General features: G+C 47.3%; 2 protein-coding genes and 3 non-coding genes across 5 annotated transcripts; all 5 read right to left on the reverse strand.

Moving 5' to 3' along the window:
• Nucleotides 1–1,519: 1,519 nt before the first annotated feature.
• LOC140101502 (small nucleolar RNA SNORA70) lies at nucleotides 1,520–1,653 on the reverse strand. The gene has a single exon (XR_011850099.1). It is a non-coding gene; the product is annotated as a small nucleolar RNA SNORA70 (small nucleolar RNA).
• Nucleotides 1,654–2,037: 384 nt separating this feature from the next.
• Nucleotides 2,038–4,715, reverse strand: RPL10 (ribosomal protein L10). Its single transcript, XM_072124952.1, has 6 exons — nucleotides 4,564–4,715; nucleotides 3,958–4,016; nucleotides 3,178–3,285; nucleotides 2,729–2,867; nucleotides 2,354–2,516; nucleotides 2,038–2,265 (listed from the first exon to the last, which is right to left on the reverse strand). The coding sequence occupies exons 1-6, from the start codon at nucleotides 4,584–4,586 to the stop codon at nucleotides 2,110–2,112; spliced, it is 648 nt and encodes a 215-aa protein (XP_071981053.1). The 5' UTR covers nucleotides 4,587–4,715; the 3' UTR covers nucleotides 2,038–2,109.
• On the reverse strand, nucleotides 2,564–2,695 carry LOC140101499 (small nucleolar RNA SNORA70). Its single transcript, XR_011850097.1, has one exon. It is a non-coding gene; the product is annotated as a small nucleolar RNA SNORA70 (small nucleolar RNA).
• LOC140101500 (small nucleolar RNA SNORA70) lies at nucleotides 2,935–3,068 on the reverse strand. Its single transcript, XR_011850098.1, has one exon. It is a non-coding gene; the product is annotated as a small nucleolar RNA SNORA70 (small nucleolar RNA).
• Nucleotides 4,716–10,093: 5,378 nt separating the features above from the next.
• Nucleotides 10,094–20,039, reverse strand: LOC140077639 (ficolin-1-like). The gene is made up of 10 exons (XM_072124953.1): nucleotides 19,892–20,039; nucleotides 19,491–19,604; nucleotides 15,955–15,999; nucleotides 15,821–15,874; nucleotides 15,378–15,413; nucleotides 15,038–15,082; nucleotides 12,776–12,903; nucleotides 12,339–12,468; nucleotides 11,873–12,007; nucleotides 10,094–10,966 (listed from the first exon to the last, which is right to left on the reverse strand). Exons 1-10 carry the CDS (start codon nucleotides 19,968–19,970, stop codon nucleotides 10,704–10,706), a joined length of 1,029 nt encoding a protein of 342 aa, XP_071981054.1. The 5' UTR covers nucleotides 19,971–20,039; the 3' UTR covers nucleotides 10,094–10,703.

Genomic DNA, 20,039 nt, shown 5'->3' on the forward strand with positions numbered 1-20,039 from the left:
TTAAATCTAGAAATATGTGCACAATAGGGGAATAGCGGGGTAAATGGTCAGGCTAGGGGGGAGTTGCAGCATCAAACCCCAAAGCTGGATGGTAGTCAAGAAAGAAAAAAAAAAGTGAGGTAGGATTGACGTGTTACAGATTTTATTAGTTAATATTTTTTATATATCATATATTCATCAGGTCACTTTGGTCATGATAAAATAAGCAACACATGTAATAAAGTTAATTAGTAAATAGGAATTAGCACACAATTTGGAACAAACCATGTCTGTGGAAGAATGTATAGATATGATATGTAAAATATTAAGTGATGATGGATAATGAAATATGAATATGTAAATCAGTAGATTGAGAATGTCACAAATTGCATTCACCTACATGTAATCAATCTATAAGATAAGGTCGTTAAAAAAACCACAAGACCACACAGGGTACGAGAAACATTAATTCATTAAATTGATTTATTATCTAATGTTTCTCGTACCATGTGGTTTCACTGATTTTAACGACCTAATTTTTTGATATACTGTATGTATTGATTACATGTAGGTGAAGGAGAATGTAACAAATTACTTGTCAGATTGCAATCTACTGATTTACATATTCAGGTTTCATTATCCACCAACTTTATTATTTTACATATCATACCTATACATTCTTCCACAGACACGGTTTGCTCCAAATTGTGTGCTATTCCCTAATCCTTACCAACCAATTTACTAATTAACTTTTTTACATGTGTTTTGCTTATTTTAACATGACCACAGACTGACCTGATATTAAATTAAAACTCAAATCTAACTCTGGAAGTGGCGCATCATGCTTTCTCTACTTGTATACGGGCAATAACATCCATACAACTCAGGGCTCGCCCACTTATGCACAATCCTGCAAATAATTGATATGGTTTGTGTAATGAAGCATTATACATTTTCTGTATCAATACTTCAGTTTAAAAGGACAAGTACCACCAGGATGAAAGATTGTAAAGCAAGCACCAACATACTGGTGTGGTCCCCCCCACAGCATCTGCTTGTTAAGAACAAAGGCATAAGGGGAAAAAAAGTTTTAAAAATATGCAAAAGAAACTGAGGGGCTCCAGGTTACAATAAGTCCTATGGAGCCCAGAACCCCAAATTCATTTGCACAGTTTTAAAAGCCTATTCTTGTAATAACCAGGGCATAAGCTAAAAGAAGAGCAGATCCTGCCGGAGGGGACACACCAGTATGTCAGTGCTTTCTTTACAACCCTTCATCCTGGTAGGTGTCCGTTAAGATCTCCACTTGTTATTTTATAGGAAGCTTCTATATAAACACCGGTCCACGGTCTTGTGTATAGAACAACAGCAAGCAGAGATCTAGAAAACAGGAATGGATAGAGTATATCGGATAATTGTATCACTTTTCATTAGACAAACAATATCAGTTACTTGCTGGAATGTGCTTAAAGTGGACGACTCCATTAAACACAAAAATTACAGGCCTCAGGATCTTACCCTACTCCTGTAAGATCAGTAATTGTGTCTCCAAGATCCCTTTAAGAACTTTGTACAAGGAACAAAGCGCATACACATTTCTTGGATGTTACTGTCTGCAGCCATTGCACGCCACCTCCTGATCAGAGCAGAAGCTGGTCGGCTTATTAGCTGCAATTATAGGAGTTTGTACCTACCGTAGTTGTTAAGGGGTTAAAATTCAAGTGACACCTGGGTTATACCAGTCTGTAGCTTCCCTGTCACATGCAACAACAGCGATGTCAGTCATGCAAGCCCATCGTAACCCTCAGCCATACACCCCCCCCCCCCCCCCCTACAAGCAAAGCACAGGGGGTCCCCTTACCTTGAGCTGGACACTTCTGCATCACATATACAAATTTGTTGCACTCCCCCTCGACTTAATACCAAACATTTAATGGAGAAGTGATGAGCAAAAGCCAAACCCCTCATGTAATACCCTGACCATAATCTATCACCGCCAATAACAGGCAGCAGAGGGTCACCACTGGAGGGCAAAGGCCAATAACAGGAGGGCGCAGGTCACCACTGTACTCAGAACTTTATTGATACAAGATCTCAAAAGAACCAGGACCAGTTAAAAGTGCAGCCCCCTTATGCAGCATGCAGTGCCCTCCACTTATCCAGAGGACCCCGGCTAGGGATGTACTTGACGCCGCAGCCATCGGGAATGAGACGCTTCTCGGCGCACATGGCCTCAAATTCATCTGCGTTGAACTTGGTAAATCCCCACTTCTTGGAAATGTGGATCTGAGGAGAGAAAGACAAGGGTCAGCCAAACATCACCCCGAATAAATCACTACACACTCACCCCGACCATGGCCGCTCCCCGCTTTACCTTCTGGCGTCCAGGGAACTTGAACTTAGCTCTGCGCAGAGCTTCTACCACATGCTCCTTGTTTGAGGTCTTGGTGCGGATGGACATGATCACTTGTCCAATGTGGACTCTGGCCACTGTCCCTTGAGGTTTCCCAAAGGCACCACGCATTCCAGTCTGGAGCCTGCGGGAAGGATCACACGGATTAGATACCTCAGTGTATCACACTGCCATTGTATCCCCGGCCCCTTTAGCACCATGCATCAGGACATGGCGTGTACATTGCCAAGGAAGTCTCTGTGCGCAGCCATTGCACACCACCCCCCGATGGAAGCAGAGGCTGGTCGGCTTAATTGACTGCAAAGCTGACAATCTAGAGAACGGACAATGTGTTACCTATCAGCCCCGGCACAGGATAACATTTTGTTGATGCGGATGACATGGAACGGGTGGAGACGCACTCGGATGTGGAAACCGTCTTTGCCACAGCTCTTCACCATGTACTTGTTGGCGCAGATACGGGCAGCTTCCAGAGCTAAGGAGAGAACACACCGGTTACTACCAAGGTCAGACCCGACTACTACAAGCAGCTCAGATCTGTAATGTGTCTCCAAGATCCCTTTAAGAACTTTGTACAAGGAACAAAGCGCATACACATTTCTTGGATGTTACTGTATGCAGCCATTGCACGCCACCTCCCGATCAGGACAGAAGCTGGTCGGCTTATTAGCTGCAAACTTCAGGGTTTTACGAACAAAGATTTCATGGGTTAAAGGGATTGTACCCTCTCCACATGCTATAGAGCTCATACAGCACAAATATATACGAGGGTACAAGGCACATACCTTCTGATGACAGCTGCTCGTACTCATCGGAGACCATGTGACCACATAGTGGGAACTCGTCCACCTTGGCCTTCTTACGCCCCAAGTCGAAGATCCTGATTTTGGCATCTGGAAGAGATTAGGACGGGTTTGAAAAGCGACACCAATCCAACCATGAACCCCACCCTCAGATAAGCTCAGACATTGTAGCCTCTAGACTGGGCCACGTGCAGCAGTGAGGAGCCACGGCGGTCAGCACCAGGTTACTTTGATATAAGACATCAGCATATTATGTGCATGAGCAATTTAATAAAGTTGGTTACTACTTGAATTTTGCAATCTAAACTTCCCACAAAATATCCTTATCCCCTTTAGTAAGATATGGGATAACTGGAGGGTGAAATTTGTGGGCCCCTATTCTAGAAAGGATCCTACAAGAGCTGAGCCTTCCGTTTATGGCGCCCACATCTGACCAGAGCCTCATTCACATCCAAGTCTGTGCCAGAACATTGAGTGGAGCGACAGAAGCCTCACATGGGGGGACCACCATGCTGGGATGACACGTGCCCCCTATATGTGGATAAGTTAGTGGGAGACCATACATCCTCTTACACAAGGGGCAGGAGAGCACGGTCTCTCCCCTCAGGTGGCAGATTTTTTGCTGACCGGGCAGCCAGTGACTACAAAGCTTGGGCCGCGCCATTTCTAACCTTCCAGAGCATCTGCAAACTGACCCAACATTATACAGAGTGATAGGTCCCCAAATCCAGGTACAATACAATAAGCATATCAGACACTCACCTGGGACACCCCTACAGAAACGGGATTTGGGGTACGGCTTGTTTTTGCAGTATCTGTAACTAAACACAGAAGGTCCAGTTACTACATCTGACACCACATACAGAACTGACCCCAAGCTGGACCCCCCCCCCCCCACATCAAAATAAGGGGCTCCCACTAGTGATGGGGAAGAGAACCCCAATTCTAAATCCATAGACCCTGCAGACCAGATCATTGCCCCGGGGGCCACAATGTGAAGACCTCCCCCAGGGGCCCGGACAGCCTTTTATAGGAGAACTACAACTCCCAGCATGTCAGCCATGTGCTATTACATCACTACAGCTCCCAGTATCCTACAGGCACTATACAAGTAAGCATTAGCCTCCTGAGGTAAGAGAACTACAACCCCCAGCATGTCCTCACCACTATGTGACAATCCATGATAAGAATAGGCCCCACAGCTTTTAGAAGACTACAAGTCCCAGCATTCCCCGCCCGCCCGGCATGCTGGGAGTTGTAGTTGTATCCGGGCTCTGGGATACTGCCCGGTATGTGTAGGCCCCATCCCCCCGGCACGCGTGTCCAGGCCTCAGCACATGGCGGCGGCGCCATCCTGCGATCACTTACCAACGGGCGGGTCTGCGGCCCATGATGGCGGCTACTACCTGCGGGAGACAAAGGGAGAGACCAGCGGTGAGCGGAGAGATCGGGAGCCCCGGTCCCACAGGAGCCCCGCGCCCGCCGCCATCTCACTCACCTCGCCGAAGCCAAAGAGGAAGCTGCTGCGCCTGCGCACTCTCTTATATATCCGCCCCGCCTCCGACATGATGTCAACGTCAAATCCGCACGAGAGGGAACCTGGGCGCTCTAGTGTATGATGTACGGCGGCGGCCATCTTACCGGAGACCAAACCGCATTGACAAGTTATGTCACTACAGGACTACAGGAATATGTCACCGGAGTAAGGGACAATTATACACTGAGAGAAGTAACAGGACGATAATAAAAAGACACTGTCATCATGAAATTACAGAAAGTCTTCAATTTTTTTAACTTTATGTAAATAATAATCTTTTCTGCGTCTCAGTTATGGTAAAATGTATAAATGTCAGTGTTTTGTGTGAGAAAAGTATTACTGGAAGTTTACATGGCACCATATTACTGGGGCCCTATCTTTTTCTACTTTGTGCCCCCTCCTCTGCCCCTTTCCTTGTAGCTGTATACGGTATTAGAGAAAAACAGAGACAACATATACTTACCTCTCATAGTGCCCCCACAGCAGCGTCTCTATGCAGCACATTGTGTTCCCCAGCTCACTGTCACATTGTAGCCCCCCTGATATTGTGCCCACCCAATTATTGTATCTATCCCCCAGTATCTTCCCCTCTTATCCCCCCCAGCAGGACTGGATCCCATAATACCGAAGAATACCACCTAAAACATTTATGGGCCCTTAAATGGTGATGAATTGCGGCCTTTTCTAAAACATAACTGTAAAACAACACAGACTCCATCTTTTGCTGGGTGAAAAGTGGGCATAACAATTCAAAACGCTTAAGGCACTTGATTGCTTCAGACTCATCAGGCTCGGCCGCTGTATGCCAGCTGGTCTCCCATCTGGCAAGTCGGCCAACCGAGCATTCTCCTCCACATTTCCACTCTCGACAGCTGTGGCTTAATAAGAAAAACAAACATAAATTAAGATTTGAACACAATCTCTCAAAATCAGGGAGGGAGGGTGGGCCGCTTCAGTGCCGCAATCCGCAGAAAAGGTAGAGAGGAGAGAGGAGCAGCCTTATAATACCCTACGTTGAAGTAAGCCGGGGGAATGTCATGAGGTAGACAAAGGAGGAGGGGTATGTGAACTCAACACAAACCCACCACCCCTTTCTTTAACATTACCTAAAAAACCCCAGCCACCAGTCCTGGGACACGTTCCTTAGTCAGGCGTACCCCACATTCTTGTTGTACCCCCACAGTATAAACAAGCACCCTCACCTTTCTCCGTTCCCCCACAGCAGATTCTCTCTCCTCTGCATCTGCTGTATGTATCAGTAGCTACAACTACAGAACCAGAGGAACAGCAGGCTCTCTGCACTACCACTGTAATCAGCTCTGTTGGCATCCGGCATGACGGGCACATATCTTTCACTGGACGGGACAGAGCCCAAAAGCCGTGACGGTCCCGCTGGATCCAGGAGCCGCACACAGTAGTGTCAGAGATGGCTGCCTGCTTCACTATTGTATTCTACTCTTGTTATGATGGATAGACCCACCAAGACTCATCAACATTATTTAGAGGCTCTTTGATTTTGGAGCATCTCACTTCAGAATAGCTGCTCATCAAGACGTGTATACTCTACGTTGGTCTTAAAGGACATCTACCATCAGATTACCTGATAGGAGATGCTTGCAACTCACCTCCCTGTCCCGTCCCCATTGCCAGTAACCTTTGTTTTGTATCTTTTAGATATTTTGTAGAAATAATTTGTACGGCGTATTTCATAGAAATAAAGCTTTTTAAACGATGCAAATGAGCCTTCCAATAAGTAATTTATGCATACCCCTAGGCAGATTGACATGTTTACACTATGTTAAGAGAGCCGGGGATGTTACCGGCTCTCCAACTGCTATTCTTGCGCTATGTGTGATCATACCCTCCTTGTATTCTCCTATGATTGTGCAAAAAGGTGGGTGAGATGAGTTTTAAGCATCTACCTTGAGGTAATCTGATGGTAGATGTCCTTTAATAGATCAACCCCTACTGAAACCCTAGACTAGACTCACATCTTGTATTTATATAGACCATAGAGCATCCACGTCCATGCAGACATGAAAGAAAACCCATGTGTATCTACACACTTCATACCATACTCCCACCTCTAAAGACTTCTCAGCCATTACTTGTGGAAATATACCATAGCAAAAACTAATAAAGCTAATCCCATCCACCTGCTGCATTGAAAAACCAGAGTGCAAAATAGTTTTTGTTACTGATTTTTAAAGAGTGGCTTGTCAATTATCATGGTTTTCACACAAACAGTTATGCTTTTCCTTGATTCCCTGCTTTTGAAATGGGTGGGGGTCTAATACCTAGACCAAATAGCTTCTTCAGCTGCCTCCAGCCTCTTATACAATGGACAGACCCAAAAGCATAAGGTACTGTCCACCTATGAAGTGTGGATGTGTACTGATGTAGCAGAGCTGTGGACATGCAATAATGAAACAGACATTCTGCAATGAAGCTAAGCTGTGGACATGCTGCAATGAAGCTGGATAGGTCATCAGTAAGAAAAAATGAATGAGGGATCAGAAAACCTTTTTAACCACAAAAAAAAGAAGCATCTTAAAAGGATATTCTGGGAATATGAAAGTCTGCTACACAAATCCATAATGCTATAAATAAATCAATACAACAAAACTCAATGGAGTTTGTCTCACTTGCAGCTTGCATCACTATGATTATTGAAGATCGCCGCACAGTCTTCAATCATTTGGCACAACCTGCATGTGCCAAATTCTCTTAAACTGAGTGTACCAGTTCTTTTTTCTGAGAAGTAAGAACACATCCAGCTGAGCACGGGGGGTCGGTAGATAGGTAAAAAATAGTAATGTTTATTTCGTCCTTTTAAAAAAGTGAACATGTACAGCACAGTACATAGGATTGAAAAAAGACATAAAGGCTACAAGCCTACGCGTTTCGGTACACAACCTTACTCATGGCTTATGCATAACTTACTGCAAAATCGCCTAATATACGTCACTTCCAGATCACATGATTTCACAATCAAATTTAACACTTGCTATGCTGAAAACATGTGTGATAAAATTATATGTTAAAAACATTATGTTTTCTCTGCAATGCTTAATAAATGTTAGGTAAGAAACTGCATTTTAACAAAAATGGATCAAATCTTGTTTTCTATTTAAACCATATGGGACTCTCGTTTGTAACGTGAAGATCCAAAACGTCTCACGATTCAGGAGTATCCGTTTTAGATCTCCACCCCTCTTAGGTTTAGTGATTTTTTCTATCCCCTTGCATCTGAGAACACTACAATCACCTGCATGGCAGTCTCTAATGTGTTTTGATACTGCCGAGATGTGAACCGCACCATCTAAACTGGCATCTGATAGATGTCTTCTTATGCGCGTCTTTAAGCTGTTGGTAGTACAACCAATGTAATCAAGACAGCATACGGTACAATGTATCTGATATATCACATATTTAGTATTACAGTTGATGAACTGTTTTATGTCATAGTTTGTATCTAAATTATGGGATGAAAAAGTTTTGTCGGGATCAGCAATAGAACAGCATTTGCACCGTGCGGCTCCACATTTAAAAAAACCCTTAGGACTGAGCCACGTGGTTTTCGTCTTTTTTTGTTGAAATAAACTTGGTGATAATATGCTGCTTAAGGTGGGGGCTTTTTTGTCTACATATTTGATGTTTTTATCTACTATTTGTGCCAATGCTGGATCTGTGTGTAGTATTGGTAAATTCTTAAAAATTATTTTCTGAATTTCTTTGTATTGGACATTGTATACAGTGAAAAATACAATTGGAGAAGTAAATTTTTTAGATGTAACTTCAAGCATATTGGCATTATTTCTTAACCCACTAGAGTTCTTTTTAGATGAGTACAGTAAATTATCTTGTGGAATATTTTTGACAATGTGAGATGCTCTATTGAGCATCCATTTCGGATAATTTCTGTCCAATAGTCTTTTATGTACTTTTTTCTGCTCTATCTCATACGTCGCTAGTGTGGAGAAATTTCTTTTGGTGCGTATTAGTTCCCCCGTGGGAATGTTTTTAATCACATGATTGGGGTGACAGGAATTGGCCAAAAGAATAGAATTTGATGCTGTTGGTTTCTCAAATGGAGAGATTTGTATTGTAGTGGTACTGGTTAATTCAATATCCAAAAAATTTATTTTTTTATCTTGAATATTGTGAGTAAATTTTAGGTTCATGGTATTAGAATTCGAATAATGCACAAAATTGTTGGCATCAGATACCGTACCCTCCCATATCAGGAGCTGGTCGTCAATATAACGACCATACCACCTGGGAAAGGTAAGGGTCAGTCTCCGTGATAAGGTAGAGCTCCTCCTACCTGGCCATATATAAATTAGCCAGGGACGGGGAGCACCTACCCCCGTGGAGGCCCCGCACAGCTGTAAAAAAAATTCATCATTAAATGCAAAATAATTTTTCTTTAACAGAAATTCAACTGATATCATGAGAAATTCCTTAACTGCAGATGTATATTGGCTGTATTTCTCCAAACAGTAAGACAAACACTGTAGCGCAACATCATGGTCTAGTGATGGATACAGACTTACCACATCGCAAGATAGCCAATAATATTTCTCTTTCCAATTTTTACCATCTAAGAGGGAGATGACGTGTTTGGTATCTTTAAGGAGACCAGGTATGGTAGATACCAGCGGCTGCAAGTGGTGGTCCACCCACTCCCCCAATCTTTCACTCAGAGACCCAATGCCCTTTTTTCTGGTGCACTCAGTTTAACAGGGGTCACCCACAATTATGTCAGGACTTCCAACACAAACGTTGTGCAAGGTCCGAATCAGCACCGGAACGCCATCGAACATCTGTCTCCTCCACAGGGATGAAATCAATGGACTAATTAAAGGGCCAGTAGCATTTTAATTCTTCATTACAGTGTATGTCCACAATATTTTAAATTAGAAAAATTTTAAATAACAGCAAAATAAATTTTTAATGAAACACTTGAATGTGAATGATGGTTATTCCTGGTAAACCCCCTTAATGCTAGAGGATCTATGAATGGGATTTAGGGATTACAAGTACAGGGGCTCTGATGTGTCCCTGAGGGCTGCCTATGAATGAAGGGCTGGGGCAAATGCTTGACCAGCACACAATTCGCTTCTAGATGTTGGACTTCTGGAGAAGTTATCTGCTGGAGTCCAATAAGCAGTAAATACTAGTCTTGGGTGACAGAGATAAGTAACTTTGCCCTTACAGGTGACTGATTTATAGTTAGAAGGAAGTATACAGCCATGGAAGTTTCTCAGGAAGGGTCATTTATACATTTACATTTAATAATCAATGCAGAAGGACATATCTAATGAGACAATATAAATAAGAGAAAAAGAAAAAAATATTGATTTTTAGATTTTATTATTTATTTATTATTTAGAGAATTAAAAATATCCATATAAAAGATATCACTGTTTCTTAACATGGAATGGTGATCATTCAAGACCTGTTCATATGGATCACATACTGCATGGAGTCTGGTGGTGGGGTGCAGGAGGGGTGCTAACGCTCAGAGCCATGGGGGCTTAGCCTGTAAGTAGGGGAACTTCTTTATGACTCTACAAAGATGCAAAACAGCCAGGAACAGTCCTAAATTTTTGCATGAAAGATTATTTTTGGCTTATATAAAAAAAGTGAAGCAAAACATTGGTGAAAATATTTATTCCAAATCCTAAAATCTCCTCTTGATTGTCTGCTGGCTTCTGATGACTAATAAGTCTACTAAACAATCATAAAGATGTGACCAAGGTGACGAGCAGCTTTCCCAAACAATATGATTTTGAGATCCTCTGTCACTAGATGTCCTCAGATGTCCATCAGGTTTGATTTTAGGAGAAATAGTGTATTTGTCAATGTCAGGGTAAGACATTGGACCCCCCACAAGCTTTTGCATTGGTCTTGATTGACCCCCAGACAACTATAGGTTCATGACTACATACAAATACAGGAATCTTGTCTATTGCTTAGCAGGTCGAAATTTAATTTCAGTGGACTTTAGGGAGTAGAAGTTGCCTCTAAAAGTGTACCAGATGATCCCTTTGCCTTTGACTCGGTGCTCGCCCTTCAGGTACTCCCCATTAAGGTTGGAGAAGTGGCAGGATTCAAACCACCATCCTCCTTTGAAATATTCTGCACAGCTTTTTTCACTTCTACTAGACTTGTCGTTGTTCTGGTCTTTGGTGGAGAAGGCTTGATCCTTCTGAGTCCGTAGTGAATCACCTGCAAAAAAATAAATCAAAGTAAAACCACAAACGACATCTAAAATAAAATTTAAAAACATCAAATATTGGGGCACATTTACTAAGGGTCCGCCGACCGCATTTTTGTTGGGTTTCCCAACTTTTTCTGCTTTGCGCACGCAATCAGATTTTGGCACAAGCGCCAACTTTCACGCGACACTAATCGGGGCCGTCGGACAACCTGACTGATTTGGACTGATCGTGGGATTTAACATTCAAAATTGTGTCGCAAGCCATGCACTTACATGCACCGGGAAGAAGAAGGTGAACTCCGGCGGACCTGAGCGGGGAAGCGACACATGCAGGAAATTGGACGCACGATCTTAGTGAATCGCGGCAGCTCCGAATCCTTGTCGGACAACGCACCTCGGGGATCGCGGCCGGACGGGTAAGTAAATGTGCCCCATTGTGACACATATGTGGTGTCATGTCCTACCAAGATTCGACATACTCCACCTTTCTCTCCTACAACATCTGCCATTGGGGAGTGTTGAGACCCATAGATGTTTATTAGTTGGTTCTACCAAAACTAGTTGGGACAAGTTACATAGATTTTTTTTTACTTTGTGTCAATGTGGAAGGACTGTTAGCGCAATGAACACATCGGTTTCTGGACTGAAAACATTAACATTGCTGTAGGGTGTCCAAACCAAGTAGAAAAATGGAGACTAAAGAGAGACAACCCCTTTCTATAAGTGAGGAATCATCTTGTGCCTGGCTCCCCCAGCTGAGGGGGCAGAGACCAGAATTCAATGTTGGTTGCTCAGATGAATTCTAAGTCCATCAGAAGTCAGCCATGTCTATCATGTCTAGATACCTTTGTCTTTAAGAGAAACCTTTAAGTAAATCTTTGGTGTAATTGAAGAGGATCGGTAGTTATTTTTACCTGCGGTTCCTCCAATGAATGATCCGTATCTCAGGGTATATTGTTTAGACTCCCCCTCAACCATGAAGTTACTATATGTGGCATAGGTTCTGTTGCCTTCGAAATCTTCCAAGTCAAAGCGGAGCTGAAATGATCCTGCAAGAAATGGTCACCATTGTTTAATGTCCTATTATTTTATAAAAGGTCCAAACAGTCATAAATTGTTTTCTTTCTACAATGTGCCCCATATTCTCATGGGGTGGAAAAATGTCTCCAGAGCAACCCAGATGGTCTCAACACAACCAGCATGGTGGCCGTGGTGATCCGGGGTGGCCTAATCTAAGAACAACTTGACATTTTATTTTGAAGATTTGTTGTAATGTGTCTCCAGCTTAACCCTTATAACCTGTACTGGGCATCCCAAAAATCTTATAGACCTACAATAAAATGATTGCAGAAGATCCGTCTCTGTTCAGCTATGACTTACCTGAGCTCGTGAGGCGATGGAGATTGTTATTTCCGAGCCAAAATTCACTCAGCTGACTACCAAACCCCCACTGGTAGTTGTCCCAGTCGCGGTTAAAGTCCACAGAACCATCTACACGTCTCTGAAACACCTGGGAGAACATAGGTCAGGCAGGTGGGAAGGGGAGATTCACAAGGAATGACACGGACCAGGATGAGTTTCAGCCTTGAATATGTTCCAGGCTTTTTTTAAGATGACCAGGGTCATGTCCTCACACTGTTGTGCTCTTTGTACTCTGCACTTCCCTGCTCTTGGTGAATGCTGCGGTATCTGTCCAGAAGCTCCGTTACAGTGGAAGAGCCCTAGAAACAGCCTAATGCAGAGAGCTCAGAGCAAAGCAGTGTGAGGACACCATGACCAAGACAAGATCCCATCTCTCCAGGGGATAGAAAACTTACGATCCAGCCACCCCCATCGGTATCCATGTCACACAGAACCGCCACGGGTCGCCTGCCATCCGGGTATATCGTGTACCAGCCGCTCAGGTGGAAGCCAAAGTCCTTCAGATCTTTACAGTTCTTGGCACCTGCACGTGACAATAACAGACAATGTCAGAATTATAGCCATTAGCATCTGTGCCACACGGCTCCTGATTTTTAAAAAATTGGAAACATCCTTATTATATATTTTAACATTCTAAGAAAAAGGAAGACAAACCGACTGCCCCATCCACAACTCACCCCAACCCAGCGCTGCCGACACCCAGCACAGCTTCCATGGGGAAAACAAATAAGAGGAATCACTGCCCCCCATCCATCTGTATTCCCTCGTGGCGTCTCCCTGGCGTGGCGCAGCCGCAAGTATTAAGAGAACTCTGTCTTGAGTTGCTGAAATGATTTAGTCTGGGAACCATCTAACAGTTGGGAGACTGTAGAGACCCTCATTTGCCTAATGATATCGCTGTTAACATTTGCATTTACAAAAAGCACTGTTAACGTAATGGGGGTCATTTACTAAGGGCCCAAAATCGCTTTTTTTTCGTCGGTTTCCTGAATTTTTCCGATTTGCGCGGCATGCACGTGACGGATATCGGGGGGCGTGGCTGTCAGAAAACCCGACGGATTAAGAAAAAACGAGGAATTAAAAAAAAAATGTGTTGCTTGACACGCGCTTACCTGCACCCAGCAACGGATGGTGAACTATGACGGACTTCAGCGCAGCAGCGACACCTGGTGGACATCGGGCACGCTACCTTAGTGAATCGCCGGAAGACACGAATCCTCCACAGAGAACGCGCCTCTGGAATGCGTCAGGACCGGGTAAGTAAATCTGCCGCAATGGGGCAGATTTACTTACCTGGTCCGTTCGCGATCCAGCGGCGCAATCTCTGCGGTGGATTCGGGTCCGGCCGGGATTCACTAAGGTTGTTCCTCCGCCGTCCACCAGGTGGCGCTGCTGCGCTGAAGTTCCCCGGAGGCGTGCTGGAATGCCCTGAAATTCACTGGCCTATAGCTGGTGAAGGTAAGTGTAATTTTTGCGACACATTATTTGTCACGCCCCCCCATTTCCGTCGCGTGCATGCCAGCGCCAATGCGCCACAATCCGATCGCGTGCGCCAAAATCCCGGGGCAATTCAGGTACAATCGTCGCAAATCGGAAATTTTCGGGTAACACGCCGGGAAAGCGCGAATCGGGCCCTTAGTAAATGACCCCCAATGTGTTAGCACAGCACTAATGAAACGCAAATGTTGATGGAGCTCATTTACTAAGGGTCGCGCTGCTCACTTTCGGACTGTGCGCCTTTTTTGGGGATTGCACGGCTTGGACAGGTATTTAACAGGTGTCTGCGCTTGGATTGTGTCGCACGCGATCCTTTTTTGGCGCTGCTGCCATGCAACACAAATTTGGGGGGCTTGGCGTTGGATGATCCGACTGATTCGGACTGAGCGCGGGATTTAAGATTTAAATTGTGTCGCAACCAATGCACTCACATGCACCAGAAAGGAGAAGGTGAACTCTGTCGGACCTGAGCGGGGAAGCGACACATGCAGGATATCGGGCACACAATCTTAGTGAATCGCGGCACAGGGTATTGTCGTCTACCAGGTAAGTTGTGCCCAACTGACTTTTAGGGGTTCTTTCCAAAAGGTGGCACTAGAGAGGCAGCTTTCTTCCTTATAAACTTAGCCTATAATGGGGCTCATTTACTAAGGGGCCGAATTGCCGGGTTTCCCGAATATCACCGTTTTGCGCCGTTTGTCCCTGAATTGCCCCGGGTTTTTGGCGCATGCGATTGGAGTGTGTGGCATCATGAGGCTCATTTACTTACCCGGTCCAGTCCCGATCCAGCGGCGTGTTCTCCGACGAGGATGAAGAAGTTCACCTTCTTCATCCTGGTGCATGTAAGTGCTGGTCTTCTTGCGACACAATTTTTTTTAAAATTACTGCGGTTTTTCCGAATCTGTCGGTTTTCCGATGGCCACGCCCCTAATTTCCATCGCATGCAAGCTGGCGCCGATGTGACACAATCCGATCGTGTGCGCCAAAAACCCAGGGCAATTCACGGACAAACGGCGCAAAACAGTAATATTCAGGAAACCGGGCGACTCGGCCCCTTAGTAAAGGAACCCCATTGAGTCAGGGCCATAGTACTCCTTTCACCACAAGGAGAAGCAGTGCCCCCTTATTATATGAATTCCCCATCAGTGTCAGGGTCTTACCTGTAAATTCCTTTGGGCAGGAGACCCCCTTGTCGCCCTTTGAACCTGGAAGAAGTGATAAAACTTTTATAAGGAATCCCTGTCCTCCCAATGTGACACCGCAACACCCTTCATGTATATACGTAACGTACTGATTATTTGGTATTTGTTCATTATTTGGACAGTTTTTATACCAGGAGGTTGGGATAATTGTGGGCACTACAGGCAGGGCGGCCACTAGAGGGGGCTAGCAGCATGTATAATACAGTAAGTACAGTATGTGCCCCATACTCCTCTATATGACCCTGTACAGGAGTAACATCTAACACCTCCTGCTATACACAAGCCCCGACATCTTTACCTCGATTTCCTGGCTTTCCTTCAGCTCCTTTTTCTCCTGGACAAAAACAAAATTAAATAAATAGTAAATTCTGGGGATTCTTGAATAATCCTATAATCATGTGCTGCCAGAATCTCTTCTACTCCTGCAGCAGATTGACAGCCTGCTCCCTATGTCCATCCATCTATATCATATCTATCTATCATCTATCTATCTATCTATCTATCTATCTATCTATCTATCTCCTATCTATTTTCTATCTATCTATCTATCTATCTATCTATCTATCTATCTATCTATCTCCTATCTATCTCTTATCTATCCATCTATCTATCTCATATCTATCCATCTATCTATCTATCTCATATCTATCTATCTATCTATCTATCTATCTCATATCTATCTATCTATCTATCTATCTCATATCACAGGGGTGTATACAGATGATAATACATTTCCATTACCTTGACTTCCTGGGGGGCCAGGATCCCCTTGTTTTCCAGGTTCCCCCTTTTCGCCTATAAAGTAAATATCAATAATTAGATCTTTTAGAGCTAAATCCAAGCAAACAACAATCTTCTCTTTCCTCCTCCATTACCTTTGACTCCTGGTAATCCAGGGAATCCATCCGGGCCTCTGTCTCCTACATAAAGCACAATTCATTTTAATTCTACATATAATAAAAGTTATAGCAAATCAGGGGATAGACACCTTTGATCAGATACCTCTGAGGCCGGGATGGGGGGGATCAGATACCTCTGAGGCCGGGGATGGGGGGATCAGATGCCTCTGAGGCCGGGGATGGGGGGATCAGATACCTCTGAGGCCGGGATGGGGGGATCAGATACCTCTGAGGCCGGGGATGGGGGGATCAGATACCTCTGAGGCCGGGGATGGGGGGATCAGATACCTCTGAGGCCGGGGATGGAGGGATCAGATACCTCTGAGGCCGGGGATGGGGGGATCAGATACCTCTGAGGCCGGGGATGGGGGGATCAGATACCTCTGAGGCCGGGGATGGGGGGATCAGATACCTCTGAGGCCGGGGATAGGGGGATCAGATACCTCTGAGGCTGGGGATGGGGGGATCAGATACCTTTGAGGCCAGGGGATGGGGGGATCAGATACCTCTGAGGCCGGGGATGGGAGGATCAGATACCTCTGAGGCCGGGGATGGGGGGATCAGATACCTCTGAGGCCGGGGATGGGGGGATCAGATACCTCTGAGGCCAGGGATGGGGGGATCAGATACCTCTGAGGCCAGGGGATGGGGGGATCAGATACCTCTGAGGCCGGGGATGGGGGGATCAGATACCTCTGAGGCGGGGATGGGGGGATCAGATACCTCTGAGGCCGGGGATGGGGGGATCAGATACCTCTGAGACCGGGGATGGGGGGGATCAGATACCTCTGTGGCCAGGGATGGGGGGATCAGATACCTCTGAGGCCGGGGCTGGGGGGATCAGATACCTCTGAGGCCGGGGATGGAGGGATCAGATACCTCTGAGGCCGGGGATGGGGGGATCAGATACCTCTGAGGCCGGGGATGGGGGGATCAGATACCTCTGAGGCCGGGGATGGGGGGATCAGATGCCTCTGAGGCCGGGGATGGGGGGATCAGATACCTCTGAGGCCGGGGATGGGGGGATCAGATGCCTCTGAAGCCGGGGATGGGGGGATCAGATACCTCTGAGGCCGGGGATGGGGGGATCGGATACCTCTGAGGCCGGGGATGGGGGGATCAGATACCTCTGAGGCCGGGGATGGGGGGATCAGATACCTCTGAGGCCGGGATGGGGGGGATCAGATACCTCTGAGGCCGGGGATGGGGGGATCAGATGCCTCTGAGGCCGGGGATGGGGGGATCAGATACCTCTGAGGCCGGGATGGGGGGATCAGATACCTCTGAGGCCGGGGATGGGGGGATCAGATACCTCTGAGGCCGGGGATGGGGGGATCAGATACCTCTGAGGCCGGGGATGGAGGGATCAGATACCTCTGAGGCCGGGGATGGGGGGATCAGATACCTCTGAGGCCGGGGATGGGGGGATCAGATACCTCTGAGGCCGGGGATGGGGGGATCAGATACCTCTGAGGCCGGGGATAGGGGGATCAGATACCTCTGAGGCTGGGGATGGGGGGATCAGATACCTTTGAGGCCAGGGGATGGGGGGATCAGATACCTCTGAGGCCGGGGATGGGAGGATCAGATACCTCTGAGGCCGGGGATGGGGGGATCAGATACCTCTGAGGCCGGGGATGGGGGGATCAGATACCTCTGAGGCCAGGGATGGGGGGATCAGATACCTCTGAGGCCAGGGGATGGGGGGATCAGATACCTCTGAGGCCGGGGATGGGGGGATCAGATACCTCTGAGGCGGGGATGGGGGGATCAGATACCTCTGAGGCCGGGGATGGGGGGATCAGATACCTCTGAGACCGGGGATGGGGGGGATCAGATACCTCTGTGGCCAGGGATGGGGGGATCAGATACCTCTGAGGCCGGGGCTGGGGGGATCAGATACCTCTGAGGCCGGGGATGGAGGGATCAGATACCTCTGAGGCCGGGGATGGGGGGATCAGATGCCTCTGAGGCCGGGGATGGGGGGATCAGATGCCTCTGAGGCCGGGGATGGGGGGATCAGATGCCTCTGAGGCCGGGGATGGGGGGATCAGATACCTCTGAGGCCGGGGATGGGGGATCAGATACCTCTGAGGCCGGGGATGGGGGGGATCAGATACCTCTGAGGCCGGGGATGGGGGGATCAGATACCTCTGAGGCCGGGGATGGGGGATCAGATACCTCTGAGGCCAGGGATGGGGGGATCAGATACCTTTGAGGCCGGGGATGGGGGGATCAGATACCTCTGAGGCGGTGGATGGGGGGATCAGATACCTCTGAGGCTGGGGATGGGGGGATCAGATACCTCTGAGGCCGGGGATGGGGTGATCACATACCTCTGAGGCCGGGGATGGGGGGATCAGATACCTCTGAGGCCGGGGATGGGGGAATCAGATACCTCTGAGGCCGGGGATGGGGGGATCAGATACCTCTGAGGCCGGGGATGGGGGGATCAGATACCTCTGAGGCCGGGGATGGGGGGATCAGATACCTCTGAGGCCGGGGATGGGGGGATCAGATACCTTTGAGGCCGGGGATGGGGGGATCAGATACCTCTGAGGCCGGGGATGGGAGGATCAGATACCTCTGAGGCCGGGGATGGGGGGATCAGATACCTCTGAGGCCGGGGATTGGGGGGATCAGATACCTCTGAGGCCGGGGATAGGGGGATCAGATACCTCTGAGGCCGGGGATAGGGGGATCAGATACCTCTGAGGCCGGGGATGGGGGGATCAGATACCTTTGAGGCCGGGGATGGGGGGATCAGATACCTCTGAGGCCGGGGATGGGGGGATCAGATACCTCTGAGGCCAGGGATGGGGGGATCAGATACCTTTGAGGCCGGGGATGGGGGGATCAGATACCTCTGAGGCCGGGGATGGGGGGATCAGATACCTCTGAGGCGGGGATGGGGGGATCAGATACCTCTGAGGCCGGGGATGGGGGGATCAGATACCTCTGAGGCGGGGATGGGGGGATCAGATACCTCTGAGGCCGGGGATGGGGGGATCAGATACCTCTGAGGCCAGGGATGGGGGGATCAGATACCTTTGAGGCCGGGGATGGGGGGATCAGATACCTCTGAGGCCGGGATGGGGGGATCAGATACCTCTGAGGCCGGGGATGGGGGGATCAGATACCTCTGAGGCCGGGGATGGGGGGATCAGATACCTCTGAGGCCGGGGATGGGGGGATCAGATACCTCTGAGGCGGGGATGGGGGGATCAGATACCTCTGAGGCCGGGGATGGGGGGATCAGATACCTCTGAGGCCGGGGATGGGGGGGATCAGATACCTCTGTGGCCGGGGATGGGGGGATCAGATACCTCTGAGGCCGGGGATGGGGGGATCAGATACCTCTGAGGCGGGGATGGGGGGATCAGATACCTCTGAGTTCGGGGATGGGGGGATCAGATACCTCTGAGGCCGGGGATGGGGGGATCAGATACCTCTGAGTTCGGGGATGGGGGGATCAGATACCTTTGAGGCCGGGGATGGGGGGGATCAGATACCTTTGAGGCCGGGGAGTCCCGGTGGTCCTTGTAATCCTTGTTTTCCCGGAGATCCTGGACACCCTTGAAGAACAGTGAGCTGCTTTGAGTCACCAACCTCTAAAATCTTCACTTCTTTTGGGGAATGAGAGAAAATGTGATGTAAGAAGATTTCTAGTGAGATGATAATAACTAAAAAGTAATAATATAGAAGTGAAATATCACTGTATAACATCATCCATCTATCCGTCTATCATACAAAGTATGACTACTATCAAAAATACAAGTGTTTAGAATTTATTCTGCAGCAGGACAACAACCCCCAACATGCAGTTAATATCATTAAGGACTTTTCCTACAACTGCCTAAGACTTTTGCACAGTGTAAATGAATAGAAGGCAGCCTATATATTTCCTTCTTACCTGGGCAGGAGACCCCATCCTCCAGACCGGAGACGAGCAGGACCCCGCTGAGGACACACAGGAGAACCTGCACCTTCATAGTTACTCTCTGTCTCCCATCCTCCGACACAGGAGAAGCGTATTTATCTGTGACCTCTCTGCAAACAGA

Source organism: Engystomops pustulosus, chromosome 9, assembly GCF_040894005.1.
Source record: "Engystomops pustulosus chromosome 9, aEngPut4.maternal, whole genome shotgun sequence".
Taxonomy (NCBI): Eukaryota; Metazoa; Chordata; class Amphibia; order Anura; family Leptodactylidae; genus Engystomops; species Engystomops pustulosus.

Excerpts from the sequence above, each read along its gene's own strand:
- RPL10 (XM_072124952.1), bottom strand. The coding sequence starts at position 4,586 with ATGGGCCGCAGACCCGCCCGTTG. Across the intron at positions 4,017-4,563 it reads GGCCGCAGACCCGCCCGTTG|TTACAGATACTGCAAAAACA; the intron begins GTAAGTGATCGC and ends TTCTGTGTTTAG. Across the intron at positions 2,517-2,728 it reads TCCTGTGCCGGGGCTGATAG|GCTCCAGACTGGAATGCGTG; the intron begins GTAACACATTGT and ends TCCTTCCCGCAG.
- LOC140077639 (XM_072124953.1), bottom strand. The coding sequence starts at position 19,970 with ATGAAGGTGCAGGTTCTCCTGTGTGTCCTCAGCGGGGTCCTGCTCGTC. Across the intron at positions 19,605-19,891 it reads GGATGGGGTCTCCTGCCCAG|AAGTGAAGATTTTAGAGGTT; the intron begins GTAAGAAGGAAA and ends ATTCCCCAAAAG. Across the intron at positions 15,083-15,377 it reads AGGAAAGCCAGGAAATCGAG|GTTCAAAGGGCGACAAGGGG; the intron begins GTAAAGATGTCG and ends CACTTCTTCCAG.